At 34.6% G+C, this 13,810-nt stretch overlaps 1 protein-coding gene across 1 annotated transcript; it reads left to right on the top strand.

The window, feature by feature from the left end:
- Window positions 1–2,193: 2,193 nt before the first annotated feature.
- LOC101097415 (olfactory receptor 52E8-like) lies at window positions 2,194–4,692 on the top strand. Its single transcript, XM_003992879.2, has one exon. The coding sequence runs from the start codon at window positions 2,754–2,756 to the stop codon at window positions 3,693–3,695; it is 942 nt and encodes a 313-aa protein (XP_003992928.1). The 5' UTR covers window positions 2,194–2,753; the 3' UTR covers window positions 3,696–4,692.
- The last annotated feature ends 9,118 nt before the right edge of the window (window positions 4,693–13,810 follow it).

Raw genomic sequence — 13,810 nt, 5'->3', positions numbered from 1 at the left:
GTCATCCCCTGCTTATACCAAGCTTTCCCTGTAGCCTCTGCTTTGTATTCTTCCTTTGTTACGCCAGAGACCCATTAATTGACCCCTAGTCAGGAAAGCCTCTGATCAAAGAGTTATCTTTCTTATATATATTCAGAGTATCCTCTTATGAGGATCATGGTTTTGCTTCTCATTTCTCTATCCTTAACTGCTGGATACACTGTTTGATTTTTGTTCCCATCCTTCTAACCTGAGGACTTTTGACCAAGAGTTAAAATTAACAATTACCCACCTACCCAGTCTTTCATTCACAAATGTTTTGAGTGGCAGCTATCTACCAGATGTTGTGCTAGAAAAATAATGATGAACAAAACTTCCTGGCCTCCTCAGCAACTCTTCATGAAGCTTACAATTAAATGGGGACTCAGACATTGCTTAGGTAGACACAGAGAGCTGTGTAGTAGACTAAGGTCTTAGGAGAGAGTATTATAAGCCAGTCCACTGAATTCAATGAAGGCCTTTTTGAAAGTGGGTAACTAAGGTAAGATGTAGAGAATTGATAAGAGGATGATGCAGGTTCCTCCTCCCTTTTCTTCACAGCTGTCTTGAGGATCTCTCCTACAGCATATTCCCACCTTTACAGATTTCATCTTCCTCTCTTTTCTCTCACAGAATCATTTCTCTTTTATTCTCAAAAATCTACTTTGATTGTCTGTAATCCCAAGTACATAGTATATTGTGCAACATCCTAACTTCCTTGGCTTGTAAGAAGAGGTCCTTTCTCATATAAACACTATTTCATCCTCTTCAAAGGGCTATTCTTTATGGATTGTAATTAAGAGACACTCATCTTTGGTTCCCTGTTCTTTAGAGTTGTAATGTATAGCAATTATATTAGTAAAATATGCAAGAGATGTAGAGAATGAAGAAGAGGAAATTGGGAACAAACCTAGGGGTGCTTATTATGAGGGCAAAGTAGCTCAAGAAACGAAATAAAGGGCTAAACCCTTGAGACTATACGAAAATTCCATAAATACATGCATTTGGGCAGAAACCTATGAATACCAGATCTAAGAGCTGGTGACTGCAACCAAGCAGTCATTTTGAGGATGGAGACATGCTTCTGTGATCCAGACATAAAAGACATTCATTGATTCAGGAGCTAGAATCTGTCCTGTTTTTTCTGTGTGGCTGATGTGAGTAACAAGTGGTGTAATTTGTCTGAAATTTCTTTGTGAAACTGAAATAAATAATATTGAATGCTTATATAATACTATTATTTCTGAAATTGTTCTCTCCCTTCTAATAGCAAAAATAATAATGATAATAATAATAATAATAATAATAATAATAATAATGAATTCCCATTTAGGGACAAAGTTGGAAATATTATGGATTCTTTACAAATAAAATGAATCCAACTTGTCTGCTATGAGGAATAAGGGAAATAAATGGGGAGCCTGAATGGTTCAGTCAATGCTTTAAGCTTCAGCCAATCTTTCTATAAACGGTGGTTTTATATATAAGATTAATCAATTTACACTGACTTTTGTGAACTTGATGGCTTCCTAAAGCAAGGTCTTTATTTCAAAAACTAAAGAAAATGTCTTCATCCATTGATAACAAAAGTAACACACATTTAGAAAAAAAATATGCTTATATTTTGATGAAAGTTATTTATAAACAAGTTGAGGAAGAAACATAGGCCACATTAAGTAGCAGAAATAAAAGTTCATTGGCTGTAGGGGCGCCTGGGTGGCTCAGTCAGTTAAGCGTATGACTTTGGTTCAGGTCATGATCTCACAGTTCATGGGTTCGAGCCCGCATCAGGCTCTGTGCTGACAGTTCAGAGCCTGGAGTCTGCTTCGGATTCTGAGTCTCCCTCTCTCTCTACCCCCACTCGTGCTCTGTCTCCCTCTCACTCAAAAATAAACATTAAAAGGTATTTTTAAAAAGTTCAATGGTTGTAAGTGGAAATGCACAGAGGAGTATATTGTTCTAGTTAAACAAATGATCTATAACTTTCTTCTTCCTGTTATTATTTTACTGAACTATAGTTGATATACAATGTTACATTAGTTTCATGTGTACAACGTAGTGATTTGACACGTTTATACATTATGCTACGTTCACCAAAGCTATAGCTACCATCTGCCACCATAGTTATATACCCACAATTATATTCCCTATGCTATACCTTTTATCCCCTGGAAGGCTGTATCTCCCCCTTCCCTTCACCTATCTTGTCCATCCTCCCATAACCCTGTCCTCTGGCAACCATCAGTTTGTTCTCTGTACTTATGGGTCTGTTTCTGGTTTTTGTTTGTTTTTAAACAAATGATCTTAAAGGATGCTTCTGAAATCTACAGTATTGTCAGTGCTCACGGACTGTGATAATTTATCTGTGGGATATCAGTGTATACAGATCTTCTCCCAATGTATAATTAAATATTTTTAGTAGTTAGAGGCTAATATAGACTCATATCAACTAGCTTAGTCAATGTTCTCACTAAAATTAATTTAGATAATCACATCCAATATCTAAATATCCATTCATTTCTTAAGGAATATTCTCCTTCATTTGTAATATGCACGTATCAATGAAAGTAAAAGAGAGGAAAAGATAGGGAAAACATGATGTTTCTTCTGTATTCCTAGAGAAAATATAGTATTGACGTCTCTTTTGTTCTTATTCAATATTAGCAATTTTGATGAGGAGTTGAGGAGCCTTATATAAGATGAACAGAGTGTGACTATCAGAAGCCTTTGCCAGTATGTCTCTAGCCAATACCTCATGTTTTCACCCCTCATCTTTCCTGCTGTTGGGAATCCCAGGACTGGAAAATATGCAGCTCTGGCTTGGTGTCCCATTTGGTACAGTCTATCTGATTGCCCTCCTGGGGAATGGCATCATCCTCTTTGTGATCCAGACTGAGCACAGCCTTCACCATCCCATGTTCTACTTATTGGCCATGTTGGCTCTCACTGACCTGGGCCTCTCCACCGCAACTATTCCCAAAATGCTGAGCATATTCTGGTTTGGTCTCAATGAGATTGACTTTGGGGGATGCTTAGCTCAAATGTTCTTCATACACCTGTTTACAGGTTTCGAAACTTTCATGCTTGTTGCCATGGCTTTTGATCGCTATGTTGCCATTTGCCACCCTCTTCGATACAACACAATCCTTACCAACAGAACTATTTGTATTATTGCTGGAGTAGGAATGTTGAAAAATTTTGTTTTGGTGTTTCCACTTGTGTTTCTCCTTCTAAGGCTTTCATTCTGTGGACATAATATTATACCCCATACCTACTGTGAGCACATGGGCATTGCCCGTCTGGCCTGTGTCAGCATAAAGGTCAATATATTATTTGGATTAATTCTTATCTCTATGATACTTCTGGATGTTATTTTGATTGCTATCTCCTATGTGAAGATTCTACGTGCTGTCTTCAGACTCCCATCCTGGGAGGCCAGGCTCAAAGCTCTTAATACCTGTGGTTCCCATGTATGTGTCATCTTAGCTTTTTTCACTCCAGCATTTTTCTCTTTTATGACTCATCGATTTGGCCACAATATTCCACGTTATATCCACATCCTCCTGGCAAATTTATATGTGATAATCCCACCTGCTCTTAACCCCATTATTTATGGGGTGAGAACTAAGCAGATCCGAGAACAGGTGGTGATGATCTTCCTTTTTAAGGAAGTTTGACTCTAAACTCTTGTCTTGTAAAGAGTCTTCAAAATGTTTTCCTTAAAAGAGGGAAGGGTTGTTAAGCTTCTATAGAGCAAATGCTTTACAGAATATGATGTTAAACATAATGTTTCCTCACTTATGTGCAGTATCAAATTAAAGATGAGTTTACATAGCAGATAGTTGTTCCTAGACTAACTATAAACATTATTGTTAAATAAATAGGGGTCACTTATTTCTGTAACTCATTAACATCAGGATTTGGGGATAAAGTCTTAGCGCAACTCAAGTACTATTTTTTTTTCATGTAATATTGTTTAGTCTCTTTACAGAATTCACTGGTTATGGTGGAGGAATGTTGAGCTGCCAAGCACAGTCATGGTTGTAATGGGACTGACTAAACATGCTATAGGGTATGGGCTCCTGGAACAACAATCAAAGAAATCAAATACTGATTTTATTTCTCCCATGGTACAGTTGGCTTCCTTAATCATGTAACCGCAGGGAAGAAAATAATCAACAAAACACCATAGACATCAATGTAATACTCCATTTTTATAAGTTTTGAAATAGCAACTACAGCAACTACATAGAGTCAAATATTTGAAAGGACTCGTGGGACTTCACAGGGTATACTCATTTTAGGCTTTAAGTAAGGTCAAGGTAAAATATAGCAGGAAAAAGAAGCAGAACAGGTAAATGTAGAAAGATAAAAAAAAATGAGGCACAACTCCTAGGGCCTTTCCTAGGTTGTACAGAATGAACTTCATCTTTGTTGTGAATGATTAAAAATATGGAAAAACACTTTTGCTTCACCTAAGCCAACTCACAAGTTTAATGAGAATTTTTTAAATCTTACTAGTTGCATATATGTTGGCCTTACCCAATCAGTTAAAGGCTTGCATAGAACAAAGACTGACCTTCATAGAGCAAGAGAGATTCTGCCAGTTGCTGAGTATATCTATTCACATTATGCATTCTGGAACTAGAGAAAGAACCACAATAATGGTTTTGGAGACCCATTGATCACCTGACCTACAAAGTCCTTACTATGACTGTAAGGACTCCATAAAAATAAGAAATATGTATATTTGTTTTCAAAAGGAGTATACTTATTGTGATGAGCACTGGGTGTTGTATGGAAGAGTTGAATCACTATGTTATATACCTGACACTAATATTACACTGTATGTTAACTAACTGGAATTTAAATAAAAACTTTAAAAAAAGACAAAATACACTACTGAGAAAGTGCAAAATGCAAGTCCAGACGGGGAGAAAATACTTGCAACACATAGACAATGGTTTGTATGTAGACTATATGAAGAACTTCTACAGCCAATAATAAAAAGGTAAAAACCCAATTTAAAAAAAAGGAAGGTAAAATTATAATGGATATTTCACACACAAAAAAAATATGTGAATGGTAGGTAAGCACGTGAAATACGCTAATCTTACTGGTCATTAGGTAAATACAAATTGAAACCACATAGGATACCATTATAATAAAACTGCTGAAATTCAAAAGACTGTCCATACCCAATGTGCTATAACTGGAATTCTCATACACTTCTATCTAGGTGGGTACAAAATGGAAGAAAGACTTTGGAAACAGTTTTATAGTTTTAAAAATAACATTTAACATACACTTATCCTATGAACCAACAAGTATACGCCTAGGTATTTATCCCTTACTTGTTCATACAAAGACTTGTACATGGATATTCATAGCAGCTTTATTTTAATAGCTCTGAACTGAAAACAACCTGATGAATCTACATGATCTTAATTTTTAACACAATCACATAAAGGAAATAAAAACTTTTGATTTATACCTCATACATTATACTACTTGTGTACCTGAGACAACTAGTCAAACATATTTCAGTTAAGCAAGAAATAAACTAAAAATAGGAACACAAAATGGAATGCAAAATTAGCGAGCACTAACTAAAACAAATTTTTACTAATTCCATTTAAGTAAATATAGCCATTATAAATATTTCTAGACTATTGGATATAATTCACAAAATATTCCAATAATGAATGTTGAATATATAAGCTAAAAATATTTAAATATAAATTTATTCACTGAACATGCATAGAGGGTTTACATTTACTGTGTGAATATGTACTCTGGTAGTTATTTGGAGAGCTCTGCTGCAATGCCCTAGTCTAGGTCATTAATATAATCTTTATATGCTTACTAGTTGTGCCTGGAAACTGGACTTTTACCATGCTTATTTGCTTGGTGGTTACCTTTGTGTAGTACTATCTAAAAAATTTTTTTTAAAAAACCTGAAGAAGTAAAAATAGAACTCTTCCTACTCAATTAGAAGAAAGAGAAGCCATTATTAATATTTTTAAGTGTGTATTATATCTTGTAAATTTTTAAAATGATAATACAAGTACCATATTTTCAATAGAATTTATTTTTAGAGAAGTTTTAGATTCATGGAAAAATTGAGTAGAAGGTATGAATATTTTTCTTATACCCTCTGCCTACACACATGCTTAGCCTCCTGCATTGTCAACATCACTCATTTGTTATCATTGATGAACCTGCACTGACTCATCATTATCACCTAGAGTCCATAGTTTACATTAGGGTTCACTCACAGTGCTGTACTCTTTATGGGTTTGGACATATGTATAATGGCATGCACCTATCTTTGCAAAATCATACAGAATAGTTTCATGTCCTAAAAATCTTCCGTGTTTCTGTGCTATTCTCCTCTTCCCCACCCCCAGCTCATGGCAATCACTGATCTTTTTGCTGTCTCCATAGTTTTGACTTTTCCAGGATGTTATACATTTGGAATCATAGTATGTAGGCTTTTCAGATTGGCTTCTCTCACTTAGTAATATGCATTTAATTTTCTTCCATGTCTTTTAATGGCCTAACAACTCATTTCTTTTTATCACTGAATAATATTCCATTGTCTAGATGTGCCATAGTTTATTTATCCATTCATCCATTGAAGGATATCCTGGTTGCTTCCAAGTTTTGGCAATTATGAGTAAAGCTGCTATAAACATCCATATGCAAGCTTTTATGTGGACATAAGTTTTTAACTCTTTGGGTAAATATTAAGAAGTGAAATTGCTGGATCACATGGTGAATCTGTTTAGTTTTGTAAGAAACTTCCAAACTCTTCCAAACTGAGTGTATCATTTTATATCCCTACCAACAGTGTATGAGAGTTCTTGTTGCTCCACATCCTTGCCAGTATTTGGTTTTGTTCATATTCTGGATTTTGACATTCTGACAGGTATTTCATTGTCCTTTTAATTTGTATTTCCCTGATGACATGTGATGTGGAATATACTACATAGGCTTATTTGCCATCCTCATGTCTTTTTTGGTCAAGTGCCTGTTCAGGTCTTTTGCCCAGTTTTTGATTGGGTTGTTTCTTTTCTTATTGTTGAGTGTTAAGAGTTTTTGTATATTTCAGATAACAGTCCTTTATCAGATGTTTCTTTTGCAAATATTTGTCCCAGTCTGTTGCTTGCCTTCTCATTTTCTTCACATTGTCTTTTGCAAAACAAAAGTTTTTAATTTTAACAAACTCCAGCCTTATTGATTCTCCATTTGATGTTGATTCTAAAAAGTCATCACCAAACCCATGGTCAGCTAGGTTTTCTCCTATATTATCATCTAGGAGTTTTATAGTTTTGTGTTTTACATTTAAGTCTGTGATCCATTTTGAGTTAATTTTCGTGGGATGTGTAAGGTCTGTGTGTATATGATGATGAGGAGTTTGCACGTGGAAGAATCATTTTTACAAATACTCACCAAATTGTATAAATACCTCAAAGACTTTTGTTTCTCTTGTTCCTCCTCCCAGAGACCAGCTTTCATGCTAGTTTTATTTTATTTATAGCTATTTAAGCATGTTTCTTTGTCCTCCCACAACTATTTATAATTACATGTTATTGACATATGACATACTGTTAAAATTTTCTCAGTATTCAGTATTCCAAGTTATGTCTAGCCTTTGCTAATAAAAATTATAGAATAAAAAAATAATTCATGGTCAAAGAGGTTAATTTTATATCATTAAGAGGATATTTAAGAGTCACTGGTATAAGAATTTCAGGACCTAGCACAGAATCTGCTCTATAAAATGCACTCCACAAGGGTACAGCAATTAAATGCTCAGTTCCTGGACACTTCTTGACATATTTAACACTGGCATTTAAATGGATGGATAGGTTGATAAAGTGTTGAATGGTAGTATAAAAAATATGTGGTACAGATTATTATAAAGGAAAATTTGGCTGCATTATGAAATCTAAAGTAAGTTCCAAGGGAAGCTTGAGAAATCTCAAATATATTATGGGTAGGAGGGCAGGGACCATTTGACTGATTCCCTGCAGTCTGGTAACTTAAGGATGGGGTTGGCCTCCTGCACAGTTCCATAAAAATTGGATACAGCTAAATGCAAACAGATGAAGGCAACTGGTTTTGGTAAAATGATGAAGTGGTGAATCAAGCCTCTAACATGCTATATCAGATAAATTTCAAGCAGTGTTTGGACCTTAGAGCAGGACCAGATGAAGTTCCTTCAAATGCTGAAACTGTGGAACAGAATTGGGGACCAACTCTCTGCCTTGCAGGACTACTAAAAGAATTAGAATTAGACCCCAGTTGGGGCAGTAAGGAATTTAAACTTCTGTCTGTTCTTCTTCTTTTCCTAGTCTCTTTTTTTTCATTCCCCTCTAGTCACCTTCAGTAAATATGATAACCCATGTCAATAAAAATCTGGAATGATTGCCAACTTTTTCCCACTGATCACTTTGTGTTGCTGCTTTGATGGACCTACTTAACTTTGATGTGGCCTACGATCTGGAATCTTCATTTATTTTTATCCAAACTCCTGGATATGATGTATAGATCCTACCAGATACCAATATTTGTTATTATGGAATTATGGTAATTTGGACAGTAAATTATTGGCACATGGATAGAAAAGTAGATGAGTGAGCCAAGAAAAAGACCTATCTATATGCTAATATCTGATTTACAACAAAAGTGTCATGAAGTACAATATGGAAAAGAAGGACATTTCAATAAATTGTTCTGGATCAACTAGGATATTCATATAGAAAATTTAATACTTATTTCACATCAAACACAAAAATCAATTCTAGATAGATCATAGACATAAATGTAAAAATAAAGAAGTTATGGTATATCTATACAATGGAATATTAGCCATAAAAAAGAACGAAATCTTGCCATCTGCAACAACATGGATAGAGCTAGAAAGTACAATACTAAGCAAAATAAATTAGTCATCAAAATACAAATATAATATGATGTCACCCATATATGCAATTTAAGAAACATACAAATGAGCAAAGGTTGAGAGAGGGGGAGAGAGGAAAACCAAGAAATAGGCTCTCAATTACAGAGAACAAATTGATGGTTACCAGAAGAGAGGTGAGCAGGGAGATGGGTTAAGTAGGTGTTGGGGATTAAGGAGTACACTTGTCATGATAAGCATCAGGTATTGTATAGAAGTGTCGAATCACTATATTGTACACCTGAAAATAATGTTACACTGTATATTACCTAGAATTTTTTAAAAATTTTAAAAATGATATTGACACTAACTTGAAAGAATATTATCATGTTATTGAGTTCAACAAAGATTTCTTCAACAGGACACAAAGAACAAAAACTTTAACTGAAAATATTAATGAATTCAACTTCATTGAACATGAAAACTTGTATTCCTCAAAATTTCTATATGAAGAGTAGAAAGTTAATTCATATAGTGGAAGCAGATATTTTCAGGGGATATATCTAAGAAAGGATTCATACACAGACTTTTACAGCTTCCTAAGAAAAATATAACACATTTCTAAAGAAATGGACACAGACTTTAAATAAAATGATGTTCCACTAAAGAGGACATCCAAGTAGCCAATAGCTATAGTTTTTACAACATTATTAGTGGTAAGGAAATGTATATTAAAACCACAGCCAATAGCATTACATGATGCTAACAAATAATGGAAGCAAATAAACATACATACCTACCCCCGCATAAACACATATACAAAACCAAGAGTGCTGATAAGGATGTGCAGCAATTGGCTTATATGTAACAGGTGAAAGTGTAAAATCATATATATATATATATATATATATATATATATATATATATACATATATATATATATATATGAAAAACTGTTGGAGCTTTCTAATAAAGATGAAAACATACCCTCCCAATCACTTAGCAATCATACACAGGAATTATTACTGATTGCAAATGTCTGTCAAACAACATGTAGAGAAATATTAATAAGAACCATATTCAAAATAGTAAAAAATGAGATAAAACTCAAATGTCCATCCAGAATTATTAAGTAAATTTGGTACATTTATAAAATGGAATACTATACAACAATAAAAAGTAACAAGCTACAGTTAAATGCAATCACATGAATTAATCTCACAAACATAATTTTTGTTTTTAGATTTTTTTTTTAACGTTTATTTATTTTTGGGACAGAGAGAGACAGAGCATGAACGGGGGAGGGGCAGAGAGAGAGAGGGAGACACAGACTCGGAAACAGGCTCCAGGCTCCGAGCCGTCAGCCCAGAGCCTGACGCGGGGCTCGAACTCACGGACCGCGAGATCATGACCTGGCTGAAGTCGGACGCTTAACCGGCTGCGCCACCCAGGCGCCCCACACAAACATAATTTTTGTGAAATAAGCCATCACAAAAGACCTATATGATTTAATTACTATTAAAATCATAAAGTATACAATCTATAGTCGTAGATACAAAAAATGATGAACTCTGGAAGTAATCGACTGATAAAGGGCATGAAGTATTCTGGGTTGTTAGTAGTGCCACATATTTTCTTCTAGGCAGTGGTGACATATGTTCTGGGCTACCTACAAGGTGTGTAGGCACTCAGAAAACATTTTTGTAGGGACTCTGACCACATATACAATTTGAATCACTCTAAATCAGCATGCCAGTACCATTCTGGTAGATCAGCCTTTAGCAATCCCATGAAATAAATATTGCACCACCCAGTGGAGCAATCTGCTCTCCAGGATACCACCCTAGACTTGGGACTATTCAAAAAGCCTTGGGAAACTCTATGGGCATTTCCCCTGGAACTCTCTGGACATCTGTTCAAATGAATGAATGCAGAGTTCAATGAATGCAGATTATTGGGTTAGGGGTGTCCCAAAAAGGAGTGTCCTAAAGTGGAGAAACAGAGAAGGAGCCTGAGAGGGATACTTTGAGCTTGGGAAAGAGTAACTAGTTCCAGCCACTGGAAAGGGACTTAGACACTTTAAAGAATGGTATTCCAAAGTTCAGGACCCTATATATTTTATATGTTCATAAAAAATCCATCAAGTTGTATGTGTAAGATTCTTTAATTTTACTATGTGTATGTTGTACTTGAAAAATTTTTGTTAATATCTTCTAATATTTTTATTGCGATATAACTGACACAAAGAGGTTGTTGCCTGCTTTCTCCTCTAGGGTTTTTATGGTTTCCTGTATCAAACTTAGGTCTTTAATCCATTTTAAGTTTATCTTTGTGAATGGTGTAAGAAAGTGGTCTAGTTTCATTCTTCTGCATGTTGCTGTCCAGTTCTCCCAGCACCATTTGTTAAAGAGACTATCTTCTTTCCATTGGATATTCTTTCCTGCTTTGTCAAAGATTAGTTAACCAAACATTTGTGGGTCTAATTCTGGAGTCTCTATTCTATTCCATTGGTCTATGTGTCTGTTTTTGTGCCAATACCATACTGTTTTGATGATTATAGCTTTGTAGTAGAGGCTAAAGTCTAGGGTTGTGATGCCTCCCACTTTGTTTTTCTTCTTCAATATTACTTTGGCTATTCGGGGTCTTTAGTGGTTCCATACAAATTTTATGATTGTTTGTTCTAGCTTTGAGAAGAATGCCAGTGCAATTTTAACTGAGATTGCACTGAATGTGTAAATTGCTTTGGGGGGTAGTATTGACATTTTAACAATATTTATTCTTCCAATCCATGAGCATGGAATGTTTTTCCATTTATTTGTGTCTTCTTCAATTTCCCTCATAAGCTTTCTATAGTTTTCAGCATACAGGTCTTTTACGTCTTTGGTTAGATTTATTCCTAGGTATTTTGTGGTTCTTGGTGAAATTATAAATTGGACCAGTTTCTTGATTTCTCTTTATCTTGCTTCATTATTGGTGTATAAAAATGCAACTGATTTCTGTACTTGATTTTGTACCCTGCAACTTTGCTGAATTCATTTAACAGTTCTAGGAGTCTTTTGGTGGACTCTTTCGGGTTTTCCAGGTAGAGTATCATGTCTGCAAAAAGTGAAAGTTTGGGTTCTTCTTTGCCAATTTTTATGACTTTTATTTTATTTTGTTGTCTGATTGCTGAGGCTAGGACTTCTAACACTATGTTAAACAACAGTGGTGAGAGTGGACATCCCTGCTGTGTTCCTAATCTCAGGAGGAGAGCTCTCAGTTTTTCCCCATTGAGGATGATATTCTGTGGGCTTTTCATATAGCTTTTATGATGTTTAAGTATATTCCTTCTATACTGACTTTCTTGAGGGTTTTTATTAAGAAAGGATGTTGTATTTTGTCAAATGCTTTTTCTGCATTGATTGACAGGATCATATGCTTCTTATCTTTTCTTTTATTAATGTGACGTATCACATTGATTGACTGATTTGTGAATGTTGAACCAGTCCTGCAGCCCAGGAATGAATCGCACTTGATCATGATGAATAATTTTTATTTTTAATTTCTTAAGGAACCACCGTAGTGTTTTCCATCATGGCTGCACCAATTTACATGCCTACCAACAGAGCAAAAAGGTTCTCTTTCCTCCACATCTTCACTAACATTTGTTATTTCTTGTCTTTTGAGAATAGTCATTCTAACAGGTATGAAGTGATATCTCACTGTAGTTTTGATGTGCATTTATGTGATTATTAGTAATGCTAAGCACTTTTCATGCACCTGTTGGCCATCTCTCTGTCTTCTTTGGAAGATGAATTTTTTAAAGAAAAAAATTGTTAAGCACCTAAGATGTGAGCAGCAAGATACCATGAAGTAAACATTGGCCAAATACATATTATTGATCAAAAACTATAAAATGAGCATAGGATACTGAGGCTTAGCTGATAAGCCATGAGGAATAAGTGAAAATTAAAAAGTGCCAAAGTGCTTAATAATGAATGAATGAATATCTAAAGTTCATGAATCTGAGAGTAATTACTATCTATGGCATTAGATTCGACCTTTGAGAATATAATTGAGATGTATAGGAATTCACCCATTTAGAGGTATTATTCCTGAGCATCTTAAATTCCTTACCATACTGATATTTCTGTGAAGTCCCCCTTCACTGATAGAGATTGATAGAAATATAAATACATTTATATTTCTATAAGTTTTGCAGTATTGTGTATACATGCATCTACAGACAGACTAGTTCACTTTGAACAGTAAGACACTTATGGGAGATCTGCATAGATATGATGAGTCTGGGAAGATTCCACACAGAGTCAATCATAGGGAAATTTTCTCCTAATTCTTTTTCCTATGAGACCTTGAAACACCATTTATATTTTTATTTTTATACTTCTATGACTTATAAGTTTCTGGCATATAATAAAGTATCAATAAAACTATGGATAAAAACAAATAAGCAATTAAGAAAGTAAGGAAAGAATCCGTCACAACTACTTAATGCCTATAGTCCTTGATTTATATATATATATATATATATATATATATATATATATATATTTGGTAATGTGGCCAACAGAGTTAACTGTTTGCAAATAAAAAGAATCATTTTATTCCACATAGTCGTGTCCATAAGATCTGCTCTGTAGAGGTTATACAGGAAAGTAATAAAATTTTGTAACTAAGTTGTCCAAAGCTTTAGGTATTCCATAAATTTTCACAGTGATTGTTTGGACATTAATCCCATTATATGCTCTAGATGGGATATTTAGGGATATTATTAATGAAATAATACTAAGTTTAGAGTCTTTTTTTTTTCTGTTGCAAGATTCTGTAGTTGAGAAACACAATCTCTTTTACCTAGATTAAAATAAATATCTGAGACAGTTTATG

The sequence above is a fragment of the Felis catus genome, chromosome D1 (assembly GCF_018350175.1).
Source record: "Felis catus isolate Fca126 chromosome D1, F.catus_Fca126_mat1.0, whole genome shotgun sequence".
NCBI classification, from domain to species: Eukaryota; Metazoa; Chordata; class Mammalia; order Carnivora; family Felidae; genus Felis; species Felis catus.
The sequence above is the reverse complement of the archived record's forward strand: the minus strand, read 5'-3'. Positions and strand labels throughout refer to the sequence as shown.

What these genes read in the sequence shown, in the direction of transcription:
- LOC101097415 (XM_003992879.2), top strand. Translation starts at nt 2,754, where the DNA reads ATGTCTCTAGCCAATACCTCATGTTTTCACCCCTCATCTTTCCTGCTG.